This window comes from Tachypleus tridentatus, chromosome 13 (assembly GCF_004210375.1).
Source record: "Tachypleus tridentatus isolate NWPU-2018 chromosome 13, ASM421037v1, whole genome shotgun sequence".
NCBI lineage: Eukaryota > Metazoa > Arthropoda > Merostomata > Xiphosura > Limulidae > Tachypleus > Tachypleus tridentatus.
In genome coordinates, this window is record NC_134837.1 from 165491550 (window position 1) to 165508705 (window position 17156).

The following is a 17156-nucleotide window of genomic DNA, read 5'->3' on the forward strand; positions in this document are numbered from 1 at the left end:
TTTTGCATTATGCATTAGAAATGTACATAATATAGTTAGCAGCTTTGATTAATTTCCAGGTATATTAATTTCAGCATTTCAATAGCTGGTCAGTCATGTCAGAGTTTGAAATGGTTTTCATAATATTACTTTCAACCTCAAATTTCCATAGCCAATTTCTACAGAATTTATTCAGTTAAAGGTTTTTATTAAAAACAGTTGCTACATTTGTCAAAAACAACTTCATCTATACTTGGAAGTTTAAGTGTTCTATAAATTCCTTGTGTGTCTGCTACCAGATTATCAACTGTTCTTGTAAGCTTAGCTTCTTTTGTGAAGAATGGCACTGTAATAGTTACTGATAATTCAGCCCAACTCTGATGTCAACAACAAAGAGCGAACCTCTTTAGTCATATTATATGTAATCCAGTGGTCTGGCAAGGGAATAAAAATCTTGTTGTCTGAACTCAAGTGACTGTCAAGAGGAACTAGACCTGTAATACATAGTTGATTGTTTCAAAACTCACTTGCTCTTTATACGTGGTTCAACATTATTTTTGACGAGCACATAATATTGTTTTTTGTGTAATCTACCAAATTAGGTTTTTCTTCCTATGGTTCATGTTTCCTAACTTGTTATAATCATTGTCACTGTTATTCTTAATTGGTGCAAGTTCTTAATATTTATTAAAAATATTATTTTTTTCTTTTGCAATTGTGTTGAAGAATAAGATATTTAATTTACAAAGTCTTGGTCATGTACTACCAAATCAATGAGCACTGCAGTAATTTGTTGTACCTTGGTAGTGTCATGTGTATCAGATATATTACACTGATAATAATGTTATTTGATACAATACATATGCTGTTTGTCAGGTCCAGGTCCCAGTTAAGCAGTGAATGAACTAATGTCCAAGACATGTTCACAGTTGCATATGAGTGGCTTGATTTCTAATACTTAATCTCATAGAGTGAGATAAGACTGATTTTTAGGTAATAATCTAAAGTATGAGGTTGACTAACTTCTAAAATCTGGTCACAGTTGAGTTGTTTTAGACCATTTATATGCTCAACTCATAGTGGTTGGATTGACTTCTAAGGGGTTAGATTAGATTGCTTCTAATGACTAGATTCCAATTGAACATAAGCTGAATTATTTTTCTAGACATGATTCTAAGGGGTTGCATTAGGACTGCCTTTCAGGGCTTAGTTCTATCCAAGCATGAGTTGAACTGAATTATACCTACTGGTCTCAAATGACTTACAAGTTCACATATTTTAATATTAAGTAGCATCAGGAATGTGAGTTCATCCTCGTTCATACTGCTAGCAATATCAGCTATGTTTGACCAAAACATTTCTCATATATAATAATATAAACATCCACAACAATAAAAATCTCTAAAATTAATCTGTACTGCTGGAACTATAAACAGGAACCATTAATTATGTATGCATGTCTATGTGTGTGTTTTAGCATTCATCAACTACACTTGGATGGCTTGATTACTATACTTTCTTCTATGGTAACTATAAACTGTCTGATGATGTACATGTGCTACTTTCAGCCTTTTACTAGAAGGGAGATAAAAACACTCTGAACACAGGCACATTTGCATTTTTTAATACACTTTTGGCTTTCATCATTGACAGTTGACTGACTTTATTACCATATTTCTTTTGTATGGTAATTGAAAACTGTCTGAGAGTATACATAGGACACTTTGTTTTAAGATTTTTGCAGGAAGGGAAATATACAAAAAAAACAACCCTAAAAGAGACCACATTTCGACTTTTTAAAGACTTTTGGCTTTGAATATAAAGACATAAGTACTTAATCAGTTAAATGGGTCAATTATTACCTTCCATAAAGATGATGAACACTATCTAACCTTATCCTTTATACAATTTTTGTTTTCTTAATGAATAATCTCAGCTAGTAAATATAAAAAAGAGAAGGCATTATACAACTTGAAAATGTCCACTACAAACACAAGATAGAGTGTCCATAAATAATTTACACACTAAATGATTATAATGACATGACAATCTGTGATTTGTGTATATGAACAGAATCATCATTAAAACACTTGTATAACAACATCTAGTTATTGTATGAACTTCTCATATGCTATCTGCATTGTCAACAGTAATATGGGGAAAACTGGTGTTAGTTAAAATATATGTTCTTGCATTTACCTTGCCTCTCTTTATCTTTGTCATCTAGCTCAAAATAATTGGAGGTACAGGAATATACAAGAGCACAAATTCTTTGTATATAGCTCTTATTTTTGTCTTTCTTCTACACCAGTTCATTTTAAATAGTCGTATCAGGTATAGAAGACTGAAGGAGAGCTAAAACATTCTTCTACTTAGCTTATCAATGTCATCTTTATCAACTAACTTAATATAAACAACATTATAAGGCAGATAAACGTGAGAAAAAAGAACAACTTCTTGTAGTTGGCTTTTACCTATATTATCTACAGGTGTAAGGGAAAACACAAACGTTATTCTAATAAGCTTACATATCTTATTTCTTTTGTGTAGCTTATTAAAAGAAATAATATCAGATAGACAGATATATAGTAGCATGCTAAATTTCTAATAGTTGTTCAGTTCCTCTACCTTGTCCTTGTTGTCAAGTTCACTGTATGGTATAACATCTGGTAAATAGGTATGAAGAAGAGCACAAAAGGCGAGGCCATCATTCCAGCTGCTACTAAAATTGGTGATATCAATTCCCTGTATGCAAAAATGTAAAAGTAGAAACATGATATTGATCCTATATACAACTGGTTATTTGTACAATACATTTATAGAGATTTCTATAAAACAACTTAATATTATTTATTAAGTTTACTGTCTTAGATGGTGACATAAAACTTATAATGTCATGAGAGTAAAGTCAGAACAGTCAATCAACTGAAAGTTAACTTTCGTTATAGATACTGATTAAAAAAACAAACATAATGGTATTAAATAAGTGAATTTCATTCTTTTACAGCCAGATAGTTTCAAGGCTGTCCTGAAGTAGAATATTGCTTCTCATCATTATTTTCTGAGACTGTTCACATGAAACATATATGTGAAAATAAAATACAGAGTGAGAAGAAGGTAGTAAAAATTAAAAAAAATTGTTATATCACAATATTAATTGTAAACTAGTGAGAAACACCAATATCAAACTATTATTACAAGAGAAGTACTAAATGGTTGAAATTAAAATATGGTAGTGAACCTAAAATATCCTATTTCTTAATTTTTAAGGGATTCTTTCAGAAAAAGCAAAAATTTCCTATATCAAACAGCAAGGTTGAGAAATCAAAACTTGTATTTTATAGTTTGTATAATTGCATAAAAGATGAAATAAACTGTTTAACTCTTTCTTATTCGGTTCACTATTAAATACCAGCTATACTTTCCTTACATAAATATGTATGTAATAAAAAAATAATATATAAATAAAACTAGATAGATTATTGTGACTGATTTAATAGTAATGTAAATCTTATACTCTTTTAGTCATTACATCCAAACATATTTAATGAATTTCAATTTATTATATACAAAATAAATCACAGAAAAAAACTGGACTTGCTGATTGGAGATTCTCAGTCAATGCGGCAAAAAGAAATTCTTCAATGCCCTTTTTTATATTAACCCATAAACTACTAAATTGTTTTTATTTTATTAAATATCAGCAAATGCTGTATCATACTAGTAATTTTGCCTGTTACAGTTCACAAAAATTTAGAAAAATCATTAATAAGAAAACTAAGCAATTGGATTAATTATAATATCAGTGTTTTGTTTTATTTTTGTGACTCACAAGTTATTACCTACCAAAAATGAAAAATAACTTTTTCTGAAGTGAGCAGAAAGCTCAGAAAAATGAGCAATCTATCATATTTTGTTTAATCAAAATTCAAATCCATAATTCTGAGTTACTGACTAACTGTCAAAACTCTAAAGTTCTGCCAAATTCACCCATGAGTAACTGATAAATTAAAACTGATGCTGTATTTGACAAAGAGAAACTTGGTTCCTTTAAGCATCTGCTCAGAAAGAATTAAAAACCTACACAGCCTGCAGAAAAATTCTAAAATAAGGTTGAAATACCATTTGACTGACATACATTGTCTTTTTATATTAAGTCATATCTTTCACTTACAAAATCTGATATTTAAGTAGCTTCATTATTTCACACATACTCTATACGTTGCAGGCTTACTTTACATTCTACATAAAGCTTACAAACTTTAAGATCCTCAATAATGTCATTGCTTTAAAAGACATTCAAACAACACAAAACCATAAGAGCAGAACAACAAACAGTAATTCTAAAGTTTTACTTTAAATAGCTAAATTTGAATGAGCAAACAAAATAAAAATTTTAAAGTTGAGATATATTTAAGTGAAATTAAACTGTTTTGTATTCTAAAAGAGTAAAGAAATATTATATAAAAACTATACATAAACAATACATTTACTTTGTATCCCATGGTCTTGTTCTGGCACCACTTAAGAAGAGCATTTCTTTTTGAACCTCCACCCTTTACTAGAGCTGATAGTGGGTCTTTTTTCTCCACCAAATCACTAAAATAATTAGCAAGCACTTTTTATAACACTAATTAATTTTAAGATTGTTTTCTTCTAAAAGTTTGGTAAGATAAAGCCTTTTTCCATAAAAGTAAGAGTTAACTCACTTACAAAACTCAAAATTTCACATATTGTCCTTTGTCTGAAGATGTATCAATACAAATCAGTGCTACCAGTCTTCAGAAAAAAATACACAAATATTAAAATACCACACAAACAACAAATTTAAAGTACATAAAACAGTCAAATGTTTGTGCAAATTACTATTGGTAGGTACCAAGTTGCACTCACTTAACCACAAAGAACTAGCCCTCAACATTACTCCTTAAATACATAAAAATAACATTGCTAATAATAACATATCACAACATGTAATACTGTTATCTGATTAATTTTGTGGTAAATGCAACAAAATTACTTTTGCATTATTTAAAGAAAAGACAGACGAAATACTGAGAAAAAAAGTTTCAACAAAAGTATGAAAAGATAAACATATATCAACATTTTTCAGGAAACTATGAAGTGTCAGTAGAGATAAATCATGTACAAAAATGTTCTGTATGTATAACAAAATCTTTTCTGGATATATTGATCTTTTTTCACAAGTATAAAGAGATTTTCATTAAAAATGGAATTCTACAAAAGTCACAGTCAGAGCATATGCTAAATTTAAGAATCTATAAAAACATGAGACAACAAAGAATAAAAGCACAGTTTGGAAAAAATGTAAACATAAATTAAAAATTAATCTATGAAAATTGAAGCTCAAACACACAACAACTCAATTCTGTGAGAATTGAAGACAGAACACAGAATATAATGAGAATTTGAAAAACAAACAAATGTTAACAAAGTGAATCTACAAAAGGTAGCACACTGATTTAGTTAAACTATTTGTGACAGCAGTGAATGAAACCTACCACTGGAAAAACATCCTACATAGAATTTCTTAAATACCAAATTAAATACACAATGACCTTCACTAAATAGTTATGCACATATTATTAATTAAAAGCAGTTAGATAATTCAGGTTTGCTAATAAAACAAAAAAATCAAACAAAAAACAATCATGGTAATAACTGGATACAAAACTAATCCAAAATAAATTGTCTAATTAATATACAAATAAGAAATGCAAGACAATTCCAGAACATCTGAGATTAAAATTTTTGGCTGAACATTTTTTGATGTTAAAAGTTTTCTGTTGTTGTATGGTATATGGAAGAGTGTTACTACTCAAAATTAATACTAAATTAATCTTATACTACATGTGGTCATTAAACAAAAACAAATAGTAGGGCTAAGAACATCTACAATTATGTTAATTTTAAGAAGATTACCTATACAGAATAGCTGTTCCTGAGTTATGTATACTGTAATATAAAGTAGATTCTTTATTAAGTACCACCTATAATTAATAGATTATTCAGATAATTTAGTCACACTTCAATTTAAGAGATTACAATCATTGAATTTTGAAGAATGGCCCATAGACTCACAAACAAACTGGTTTTTGTACTCAAATAATAACAACAATCATAATAAAATAGCTCCTTAAACATTCCTCTTGTGGTTCAATTACATTTAAAGACAAAATTGAGAAGGATGTTTTAAATCAAAGAATCTAAAAGTATTTTCCAAAATGATTCTGTAAGTGAGTTGAGCAAGATATATTTCAATTTAGTTATTTACAAGTACAAGGAACTGACTTTTTAGGCCATCATATATAGCAACCATAATCACTGCTTGAGTTGAAAATACCTATAACTGCTGTTCCTTCGAATTGGCTCTAGTTTGGTAGCCAGGATAGAGACTGGATGGTTTGGTACACATTTTAAAGATTCTGTATCTCCCAATCCTTTTGCCAAGACATTTGTTGCAGAATCTGTGAATATTATAGGGGAACCAGAAGGTTTAATAACTGGAGAGCCATCTGAAAAGGAACTCCTCTGCAATCTGCTAGTGTGACCATTAGTTTTGTTGCCACATAGAAGTGTTGCATCAGATGTCACTGACCTAAGGGAGGCTGTGCATGAAAAGAGCAAAATATGTTATCTTACATCATTGCTAGATTACTATTTAAAATGATCCTACCTGCACTTTCAACACATTTAACAGTGCAACAACACAAGCTATAGATAATAATATTAATTCCAATCAACAACTGCACTGCAATAACAGACATTTTCCCTCTAACTAAAATTGTATGTATATATAGAAATTGATTTAACAAAATTATTTTACAACTATGTAAAAATTATATAAAGTTATTAAAATCAAATGAATGTACGAATAATTTTAGAAATGATTATGTTTAACATATTTTTTTATCTATGGAGTTACTAGCAATTTTGAAAGTGTAATAAAATAATTTCCTTTAATTTCTACAAATGAAATTATAATTCTCAAATCAATCATATAATAAAAAAAGTAAATGTTAATATACTAGAAACTTACTTACTTACTTTAACAAATATATCATTGGTGTTTCCAAACACAAGAGAATTAGGTGGTAGCCTGCTATCAGAAGCAATACTGTTAAGACTACTAGTAGATGAACTTCGACTACTCCCTGGTCCTAATCAGAAGTCATGATGTTTGTCAGCTAACTTTCTATAAGTTCAAGACACTTATAAAATATACTAATTTATTTAGTATGCTAGCAATAAACTTGTGGGTAGGAAAAATTGTATGTGCAAATTCTTTATCTACACATTTCTCATAAGCTAGTACCTAAGATGGTTTGCAGAAGAAAGTTAATGTTGAGGTTTCTCCTAACCAATTAATAGAACTTCATTACATTTCAACAGATGGTGTGAGAATCTTATGCTTCTTTAGATTATTGAAACTTATTCTAAATTATATTACTTTGATTTACCTCACCTAATCTTATAACAATGATTAAAATACAGAAACATATATAAGGAGCAATGAATCATGTTTTTGCTTATGTAAATAACTTGATGAATGAATTTGTTTAACTTAGATAAACGCATTATTGCTTCAAAATTGGATGAAGCATTACATTAGTCTTTTATTTATATGTATCCACCTAGTTTAACTTTTTAAATTTCAAAAATGCATTACTTTAGCTTTTTATCTACATGTGTACATCTAGTTTATGTTAGATTCTTCAGTTTGTTAGTTTGCATTTTCTCTTTTTTTTAAATAATCCCCCTTATTGTATAAGAGAACTTTCCTTAATTTCCAGAATCTCTCTTACTGTTAACAAAAGTTCACATTTTCTTCACCTGAAAAGATATTTCAGGATGTTACTCACTTCACTGCACCACTGACAGAACTTACCTGATGTTACTCATTTCACTGCACCACTGACAGAATTTACCTGATGTTACTCACTTCACTGCACCACCGACAGAATTTACCTGATGTTACTCACTTCACTGCACCACCGACAGATATTACCTAATGTTACTCACTTCACTGCACCACTGACAGAATTTACCTGATGTTACTCACTTCACTGCACCACCGACAGATATTACCTGATGTTACTCACTTCACTGCACCACCAACAGATATTACCTGATGTTACTCACTTCACTGCACCACTGATAGAATTTACCTGATGTTACTCACTTCACTGCACCACCGACAGATATTACCTGATGTTACTCACTTCACTGCACCACCGACAGATATTACCTGATGTTACTCACTTCACTGCACCACCGACAGATATTACCTGATGTTACTCACTTCACTGCACCACCGACAGATATTACCTGATGTTACTCACTTCACTGCACCACCGACAGATATTACCTGATGTTACTCACTTCACTGCACCACCGACAGATATTACCTGATGTTACTCACTTCACTGCACCACCGACAGATATTACCTGATGTTACTCACTTCACTGCACCACCGACAGATATTACCTGATGTTACTCACTTCACTGCACCACCGACAGATATTACCTAATGTTACTCACTTCACTGCACCACTGACAGAATTTACCTGATGTTACTCACTTCACTGCACCACCGACAGATATTACCTGATGTTACTCACTTCACTGCACCACTGACAGAATTTACCTGATGTTACTCACTTCACTGCACCACCGACAGATATTACCTGATGTTACTCACTTCACTGCACCACCGACAGATATTACCTGATGTTACTCACTTCACTGCACCACCGACAGAATTTACCTGATGTTACTCACTTCACTGCACCACCGACAGATATTACCTGATGTTACTCACTTCACTGCACCACCGACAGATATTACCTGATGTTACTCACTTCACTGCACCATTGACAGATATTACCTGATATTACTTACTTTTCTGCACCACTAACAGCTATTAACTCATGCACAACTACTGTAGAAGTTTCTGCACATGCTACAATCCTTTAACAAATTCCCATCCCTACATTTAACTATGTGTGTAATACTAGCCTATGATAAAGCCATCATTTTGCTGTATATCTCCAGCAGCAGGAAGGGAACATAACCTTCAACAGAGTAATCCCCATGAACACTAGTATGTGATCATAGGCTTATTCTTGGTGAAACAACCAAGTTATAGTATAAGTGAAAAGGAAGGATGACAAACAGTGCAGAGAAGTTTCTATCTGAAATACATTTTCAGGTAAGGAAACTGTTAACTTCCAAAACTACTCGCCTCATTTCATCATCAAGAACTACAATTCTATACTGAAGATAGTCAAGAGGTTAGAGCTGAAACTTTACAGGGATGCATTCTTTTCTGAAATAGTAACAGAAAGGTAGAGTCCAGAGGTGTGACATCCATTAGACATGAGGTTGCTTAGTGAAACAGTAGCTGGGAGGAGAGTGCATCTATATCAAGTAAGAAATAGTACTTTTCCAATTATTTCTTCTTTTCTATTATGATAGAGGAATGAAGAACATAAAGAAAATCTAGTGCTGGTGGTTACCTGTTGCCACAGGTGGTGGAAGGTTAAAAACCTTTACTGTGTTTAGGGCTTAAGGTAGATGTTTCTTAAGCAAATACTTATATAAGATAGAAGCTAAAACAACAGGTGGAGGGAGGAGAAACTCTTATATGTGTCCCAAAATAAGTTCAAGTCCCTTCTAGCTGGAAATATCCATCAGGAATTGCTTTGGAGATTTTGTAACAAGGTGTTTTGTACTACACTTCCAGGTAACACCTACCTCTAAACCTTAAATTAGTGGTGGGTCCAACTGATCTCTTTCTTTTGTTTATTTATTGTTTATTTTTCCTCCTTTTTGGTGTGTTTTGCCTTTTTTTTAAGGAATGAATGTGTTAGCTGTAAGATCTTTAACACTGAAAAGAAGCAAGGGAGACTGGGAAATGCTGAATCTAATGGGAGGTGAAATTAAAAAGTGTTTGGTCATACTCATCCAAAGAAGAATATGCCAGTCAGATGACCAGAAGAGCTCAACTGGTTAAAGAATGGAATAAGTCAATAGAAGGAGGTGAGCCATGGATAAAACATGCAATGATGGTGCCTACAAAAGGGGCAACCTGTGCAGGATAGTAATATACAGCTCCAACTGGATGTAAAATATGTGGAAATTGAACAATTATTTAATGAGGAAACAGAACACAGGGTGATAGGAGAAAAACATTCAGTCATTCTGCTAAACAATTCAGGTCTTTGGAAGAAAGAAAAGGTTGGGAAGCAAATCAACTGGTTATTAAAATATAGAGGATGAAATGATGAAGCTGTGAAAGTCTAAGTTATGATGATCAAAAGCAAGTAGAAAACAAAAACAGGTGAAAGAGAGGGAAAAGTAAAAGGTAACAAACAAAATGCATGGATAACATTGATCAGTAACTAGCAATCATCAAAATGGATGAGCCTTCAACAAAAAAAACAAAACAATAAAGCACAGGTACTGAAATTGGGATTCTTCCTAATGATTAACATAAGAAACAACAATAGAGTATTGAAACAGCAAACTCAAAACTGACGACATCATCAGAATGATGTTAAGCAGACTGTTCCTTTTGAGAGAATGAAGGTGTCAAGAACTTCATCAACTCAATTTGAAATAAAAGCATCAGTGGAAATATGCAAGTTTGACAAAAGAGAGGAAGAGACTGTTTTGAATTAATCAAGCAGCCATGACAAAAGATTAGATTTTAAGACATGTGCCACAGATCTTTCAGAGTCCTCTGAAGGGGACATTGTGCCAAGAGAAGCTAGAATTCCTAAAAATGAGAGAACCTCTCTTGTGAAAAGAGAGGGAAGAACCTACAATGATCACACTGTTTAAGTCTGCCTCACAAGAGAATCAAGTAAAAGTCTCAGAAGATGCCTAAGAAATGAAAAATCAAAAGGGAAAGGGATTGGTAAAAGAAATAAGGAGAAACAGGAGGACTTTGAAAAAGCAGAGACAGACAATCAGAAAGAAGTTCCATGACCCAAAAATTACAGATGAAGGGAGTCTTACAAGTGTGCCAAGGGATAAGATAGGCACAGATGTTCAAAATGCAACAAATCAGTTTAAAGGAAGAGTTATCATTAAATGTCATGGTGGCCAATCCAGGGGAAAGGGAAACAAAAGATAGAAGTATTAGGACAAAAACAAGAGCTAGAGAGGGTAGTCCCATGTGACTTTTAAAGTCAAGTAGCGAACTGAGGTATCTGAGGATTGTTCGTGACAACCTCAACTCAAGATTCCAAGGACTGGTTAAGTGAGTAAAAGGGACATAAATGAGGTCAAGAAGATAGGAAACATCCAGACTGAGAAGATTCTAAGAACAAATAATCAAGACATGGAACAAAGTAAATAAATAAATAAAAGCCACAGTGGTAAATAAATAAAAATGGGTGTCTCAATTACAACTATGAGGGTTGCAATGCAGATTAATAATGAGATAGTGAAGAGTGCAGCAGATACAACAAAGAACTAGAGTGTAAATAAGAAGAACAGATTGTTGAAGAGAAAGAAACAAGAGTACCTCAAGCAAACAAAGAGGACAAAAGAATTTGGGGTTTAGGTAATACAGAAGGGTCAAGACCCTAAGCCATAGTAGAAGAGACACAAATATTAGGAAGATAAGTAAGACATTTGATAATATGAAGTTGGGAAAAAAAGGAAGCTCTAAATAAAATAATCAAAGAATCATTATGATGTAGAGGCAGATAAGAATGTATCTGTTCCTCATTAAGGAGATAAAAGCCAGTAGCAAAAGCATAAGGTGGAAAAACTGGCCACAAACTATACACAAGCAAAGCAGATTCTACATAAGGCAAATAATCAGAACAATGAGAGACCTGAACTGGAGAAGATATAATTAAAAGAGAATTAGCCACCTAATAGATGATAGTGAGAACATCGTTTTGGAAAAACATCAAAAGTTAAGTTATTGTTCAACATAGCTCTATAGGATTCTGGTAGTATAACATTCATATAATATGTGTATTACCTTGCCTTGAATAGAAATCTGAAATCTGTTGCATAATAGACATTACTCTACTAAACAAAATAAAAAAATAAGTACTGATCTGCAAGTTCCATGAACAGATAATGTGCCTCTGGTCACCACTGACTCCAAGAAAATGCCTAAAAAGAAATGTCTGGGCATTGGAACCTTTTTATACATTAAGTAACATAATGAAGAAATGTGGTGGCCAGAGAAAATAAAGTTGCACTCAGAAGGATAGAACAAAAGTATAAAGAAGAAAAAGTAATGTAGCATCAAACCAAGAAAGGCAGTTGAACAACACAACTAGAAACCCACAAAGAACAGAAAAATAACATGTTTGAACACAGGAAGCATCAGAAATGTCCGTACACAGTTACTTAAAAAAAAAAAAAAAGAGAGTTTACAGAGTATGAAGTTTGTGCCACCACCTTCCTACATTAAAAGGATACAACATTATAATGATTATATCATATGCTGGTGATATACACACAGAAATGTGTAAGGGTGGGATCTGTTCAAGACTTGTGGCATGTTAAAGAAATTTTACAGCAGTTGCACATGAAATGAGAGCTGTCAGTTACACAGAGAAATAAATATCATTTCTGAAATTCCTATAAAATTATTATGTATCGAAATACAACATCACTGAGTGAATAAAAGAATTTTAGAATGCTTTACCACATAATGTACATGACGCTAACACCATCTCAAATGCAATTTCACCTTCAGTGATGAAGATGGCATTAGTAACCTCACACCATAAAATTCAAAATAAACTCACCTTTAACTTGTTTGGCAGCATTCTCAATAGACTCAATAAGAGTGCGAACAGAAAGCTGGGGACCACTGCGATAATCTTGCCACTTGGCAGAGCCTAGTTGTCGTCGTGCAGCTGCCAAGTCTCGTTCTACAGAGCTAACAACAGATACATCAGAACCAGAAAGGCTATTATTAACAGCTATGTTCCTCACTGAGTTTATTTTATGCTGTGGTGGTGATGAATGTATATCTTGGTTAACCTAAAAGATGAAGTAAAAACAGTTAAAAGATTTTACTGAAATTCACATTCTTTTGCAGAAGTAATAAAAAAAAAATCTTACTATTTTAGATGTCTAAATAGTAATGCAGAGATGCCAACTATTTCAAATGACTGAGCATATTGATTGTAGACAGAGCCCGTACAGATATCATACAACCACTGGATACAGTTTTGAGTCATCCATGTCTGTGGATTCATCTGTGGCTAAACTGTAAACACTGTTAGTAAGTATGCTTGAAATCATTTTGTCATCTTCACAACCCAACATTTGTACAATGGCTGTAGTTTTGGTTCTAGCACAGCCATATTTTTTTGCTTTATCAGAGTCTGGGAACAATTTTCTGAATAGATATCTTGCATAATCAGCTACAGCTAGGGGTAAATTATAAGCAATGATGAATTGCGTGAACATCACTTCTGCATTTATGGTTTCATATTCTGAATTCTTACTCATAAATGTAATTATCTGCATCGTTTTTGTCTTCACCTCAGTCTTTTGTTGGTGAGATGCCAACTTTGTATGTCTGGAACAATCATTTATCCTGCCATGCACCACAGAAAAATCGATGTGACAAACTTTACAAAACGCATGACTGTCACTGACTTTTGATGCAATGACTGGATATTTGCACTATACTTTTTCCTAAATTTTTGATTCACAGTTTTAGTCCTTTTAGATTTGCCAGAAACAAGACAATCTGATGAATGAGGCCTCTTTTTTCCATCTTGTGAATGATTGCATTGGTGTTTCTATGCTGCTTAGAAAATGAGAAATGATTGGCTAACAAGGACTGATACCGTAACTTTGAATTCCCCCACGTACCCAGTATGGAGAAGCACCTCACTCAAACTATTGGTAGACATCGGAGATACAAATATTTTTTATTATTTCAAGCACAAACATGATTATTGCAAATAGCCATTTGGACTATGTCTTTTATTTATTATCAAAATTTATTTGTATCTCACTAGAAATTTTCTTTTCACTCTTTTCAAGCCCTGGGGGAACAATTTATCACTTTATTGTAGAGGCCTATATAATATATAATAATTTGGGAGTTGCAACAAGTCATAATATCTGTCAGTATGAGCGTATAGTCGTAATGATTACGCTCAAATCGTAATGGTTGGCATCTCTGGTAATGTGATGTTTATTTACTTTTGGCCACGCTCTGAGACTAAACACTGAACTTCTAAACAAAAAACAATTCTGATTAAAGTTATCCTTATGGACACTATAAGATTATGTTGTTGAATGTTTTAATAACTTGTCAATAATAAATATGAAGCAAAAAATACAGTATAAATACAGTATATATATATATATGAGAGATTTACTTCAAGTGAAGTTGTTTTATGATAAAGAATTTAAATTGAACTACAAGTACTCAAACATGGAGAGCATATATTAATAAATAATAATTATAATATTAGATAAAACTTTTTCAAAAATAACTGTCTGAGCATTGAAGGATAAAACTAAAGCTCACTTTTAATCTCTTCAGTTCTGCTTCTAGGAATTCTGTCTTCTCCTTCAAGAACTTATTATCTGACTCTAGTCTTTCCACTTCTAGCTGAGCTTCTGTTTTAAAGTCATTTGCAACTCTCACAGTGGTCAAAAGATCATCTTGGAATTGCTTCCACTCTTCTGTCTATTTGGTGAAAATTGTCAACCAAATAAGCTATAAATACATTCATCTTCTTTGTACAATATAATTTTTCCACCATATACTAAGTGTTATCCTAAAACATTTTACATTTAAATCATGGGAATAATAATAAGTATTTTTTTCCTTGCTTCTAAAATGTGGCATGTTTAAGATAAAAAAAATATTATTACCAATCTGTATTTTTTCTGAGCATTCAAGGTGATCACTGAATAAATATCAGTATTTTTTTGTACTATACCCTGTACAAGTGTAGGAAAGTGCAGTTCTAAAATAATATACAATATAAGCATAAATAAAACAATTTTATGGCAGTAATATCCCATGCTTATGTAAATAAATCTCAAGTCTTATGATAATATTCTATTTCACACAAACCTAATTTGAAGTTATAATTTTCCAAAACTGAAAATATATTTCCAATGGGTAATTACCTTTCCTCACAGATACAACTTTTCTTGTTCAGTACTGTCCTCTATATGCAAAATTTTTTTTGCATGCTGCAAGACTTAAGCTACCATACCCCATGATAAACATGGTGCAACTGCATCCTACAACATACAACAAACCTTCACCAACAGAAGCGTGATACACCAACCAGATGTATGCGACTCCCTTTATTCAATTCTACCATTTCATGTTTTGGAAGAAAATGGAAACACCAGTTTTCAGCAGGAAGGAATAATTGGAAGTGTGAGTAAAGGTAAGTACCTATCAGAAATACATTTCAGTACAGGAAAATTATAGCTTCTCACAGATATAGTTAGAATCCCACATTTAACCATGAAGGATGAAGGAACCTATGCAACAAAAAAAAGAAGCATTCAAAGAACATTTGAAAAGGCAAGATCCTCACAGTATAGAATCCTATGTGGGAGATTGCACTATTTCCGTATCAGGAATATTCTATACTCAGTGTGGAAAGAGATGTAAACATCTGTGGAAAATGTGAAAGAACACACGCAAAAGGGAGAGAACAATGTTTGGATAGGGATCCAAACTACCTGATATTGGAAGCTAAATCCCTTGGAAAATAGTAATGTGGGAGAGAGAAAAAGAATTCACCCCAGGGTGTAGAGTGACTAGGGTGCATCAAACCATATGTGGCAAGTCAACTGCATTCAAACTCACCCACCAGCAACTGACATCCATGTGGGGACAGGAAAAAGATTATACCATTTTCACCTCAAATTCAGCAGACCAGAGGGAAATATACCCATTAATCTGTGAACAGGACACAGTATGGCAAAGCGATACAATATTTTACCAATCTGGGAACCAGACATCTGATGATCTGAATAAGAAAGATGTTCCTGTATTGTAAATATCCCATTCAAAACCATTAAACAGATCAGATAGGAATGACTTACACTGCAGTAACATCCTTGGCATATGAAAATTTAAGGGCTAGCTCAAAAAAAAGAACTGTAGTAAACAGCAAGTTCATCCACTGTGATCCACCACATAGTAACAGGGAATGTGTGAGCAAGTGAGTGAGGGAACAGAGACACCTGCAATACATGTGTGATGACATATATTGATTAGTCTAGCTCTGAATCCATAACCCAGCCACTGGGAACTGACATTCATGTATGGGAAAGATGAGGGGTGAACTGCAAAGCTATGAAGCATGAGACTGGAGGACATTTCCTAATTTACATCAACAAAATATTACCATTCTACTCTCAACTGAAAGCATTCAGTATTGATTTCATCATACAGTAAAACCTGTCTAAGGCGGAATTGCACGAGACTAAGTAGAATTTCCAGCTTAAGCAGGTTTTCCAGCTTAGATGTAGTAAACATGCATTTCCTTAATGATATATAATTTTTGAGCAGAATGTCATACTTGCTTGATTCAAGGAAAGCAAGACATTTGTGAATAACGTTATTATACTGTTTATGCTATATTTATTAGAATAAACACAAAAACAGACATTCATAACATACACAAGTACACAAAATCTTAAATTTATTTGAAGTGTCCAATTTCAACTGTTTCATTTTTTTTAATAGGCTTTCTCATGCAGTTAAAAGAGAAAGCCAATTATATAACCTTTTCATGAAGTTCATTTTCTCCCTTCATTTTTGCATACAATTTGATAGTGTTAATATAACTTAACACTTGCAATATAGTAGGAATTTTTATTTCCTCACTATCTTTTAAAATTAGGGAAGACAGGAATTTTGTTTTCATGAGAATTATTTAAAGAGTAGAATTTTGCATTAAAAGACAAATATATTTCTACAAATCATGAATCTACTTTAACTGCAAATGTAATGACGGCAGAAAAAGAACAAAATATATTTTACCAATACTTACTGTAAGAAAATGTCTGAGAATTTATTAATATTTAAACAAGTTATTAATTAAACAAGAATTTATTAATACTTAAAGAACTTATTAATTAAATAAGAAATTAATATATAATTAAAAACATTTTTTCT

The 17156-nt window shown here is 32.4% G+C and overlaps 1 protein-coding gene across 1 annotated transcript in view; it reads right to left on the reverse strand.

Annotated features, from left to right (window-relative positions):
- LOC143236358 (cytospin-A-like) overlaps window positions 1-17156 on the reverse strand; it is an 88573-nt gene that overhangs the window by 7506 nt on the left and 63911 nt on the right. The window contains exons 9-14 of the mRNA XM_076474628.1: window positions 14532-14693; window positions 12784-13021; window positions 7048-7160; window positions 6344-6624; window positions 4473-4578; window positions 2608-2724 (exon numbers count right to left, since the gene is read on the reverse strand). Coding sequence (XP_076330743.1) covers window positions 2608-2724; window positions 4473-4578; window positions 6344-6624; window positions 7048-7160; window positions 12784-13021; window positions 14532-14693 — 1017 coding nt within the window. The remainder of the gene's footprint in view (window positions 1-2607; window positions 2725-4472; window positions 4579-6343; window positions 6625-7047; window positions 7161-12783; window positions 13022-14531; window positions 14694-17156) is intronic.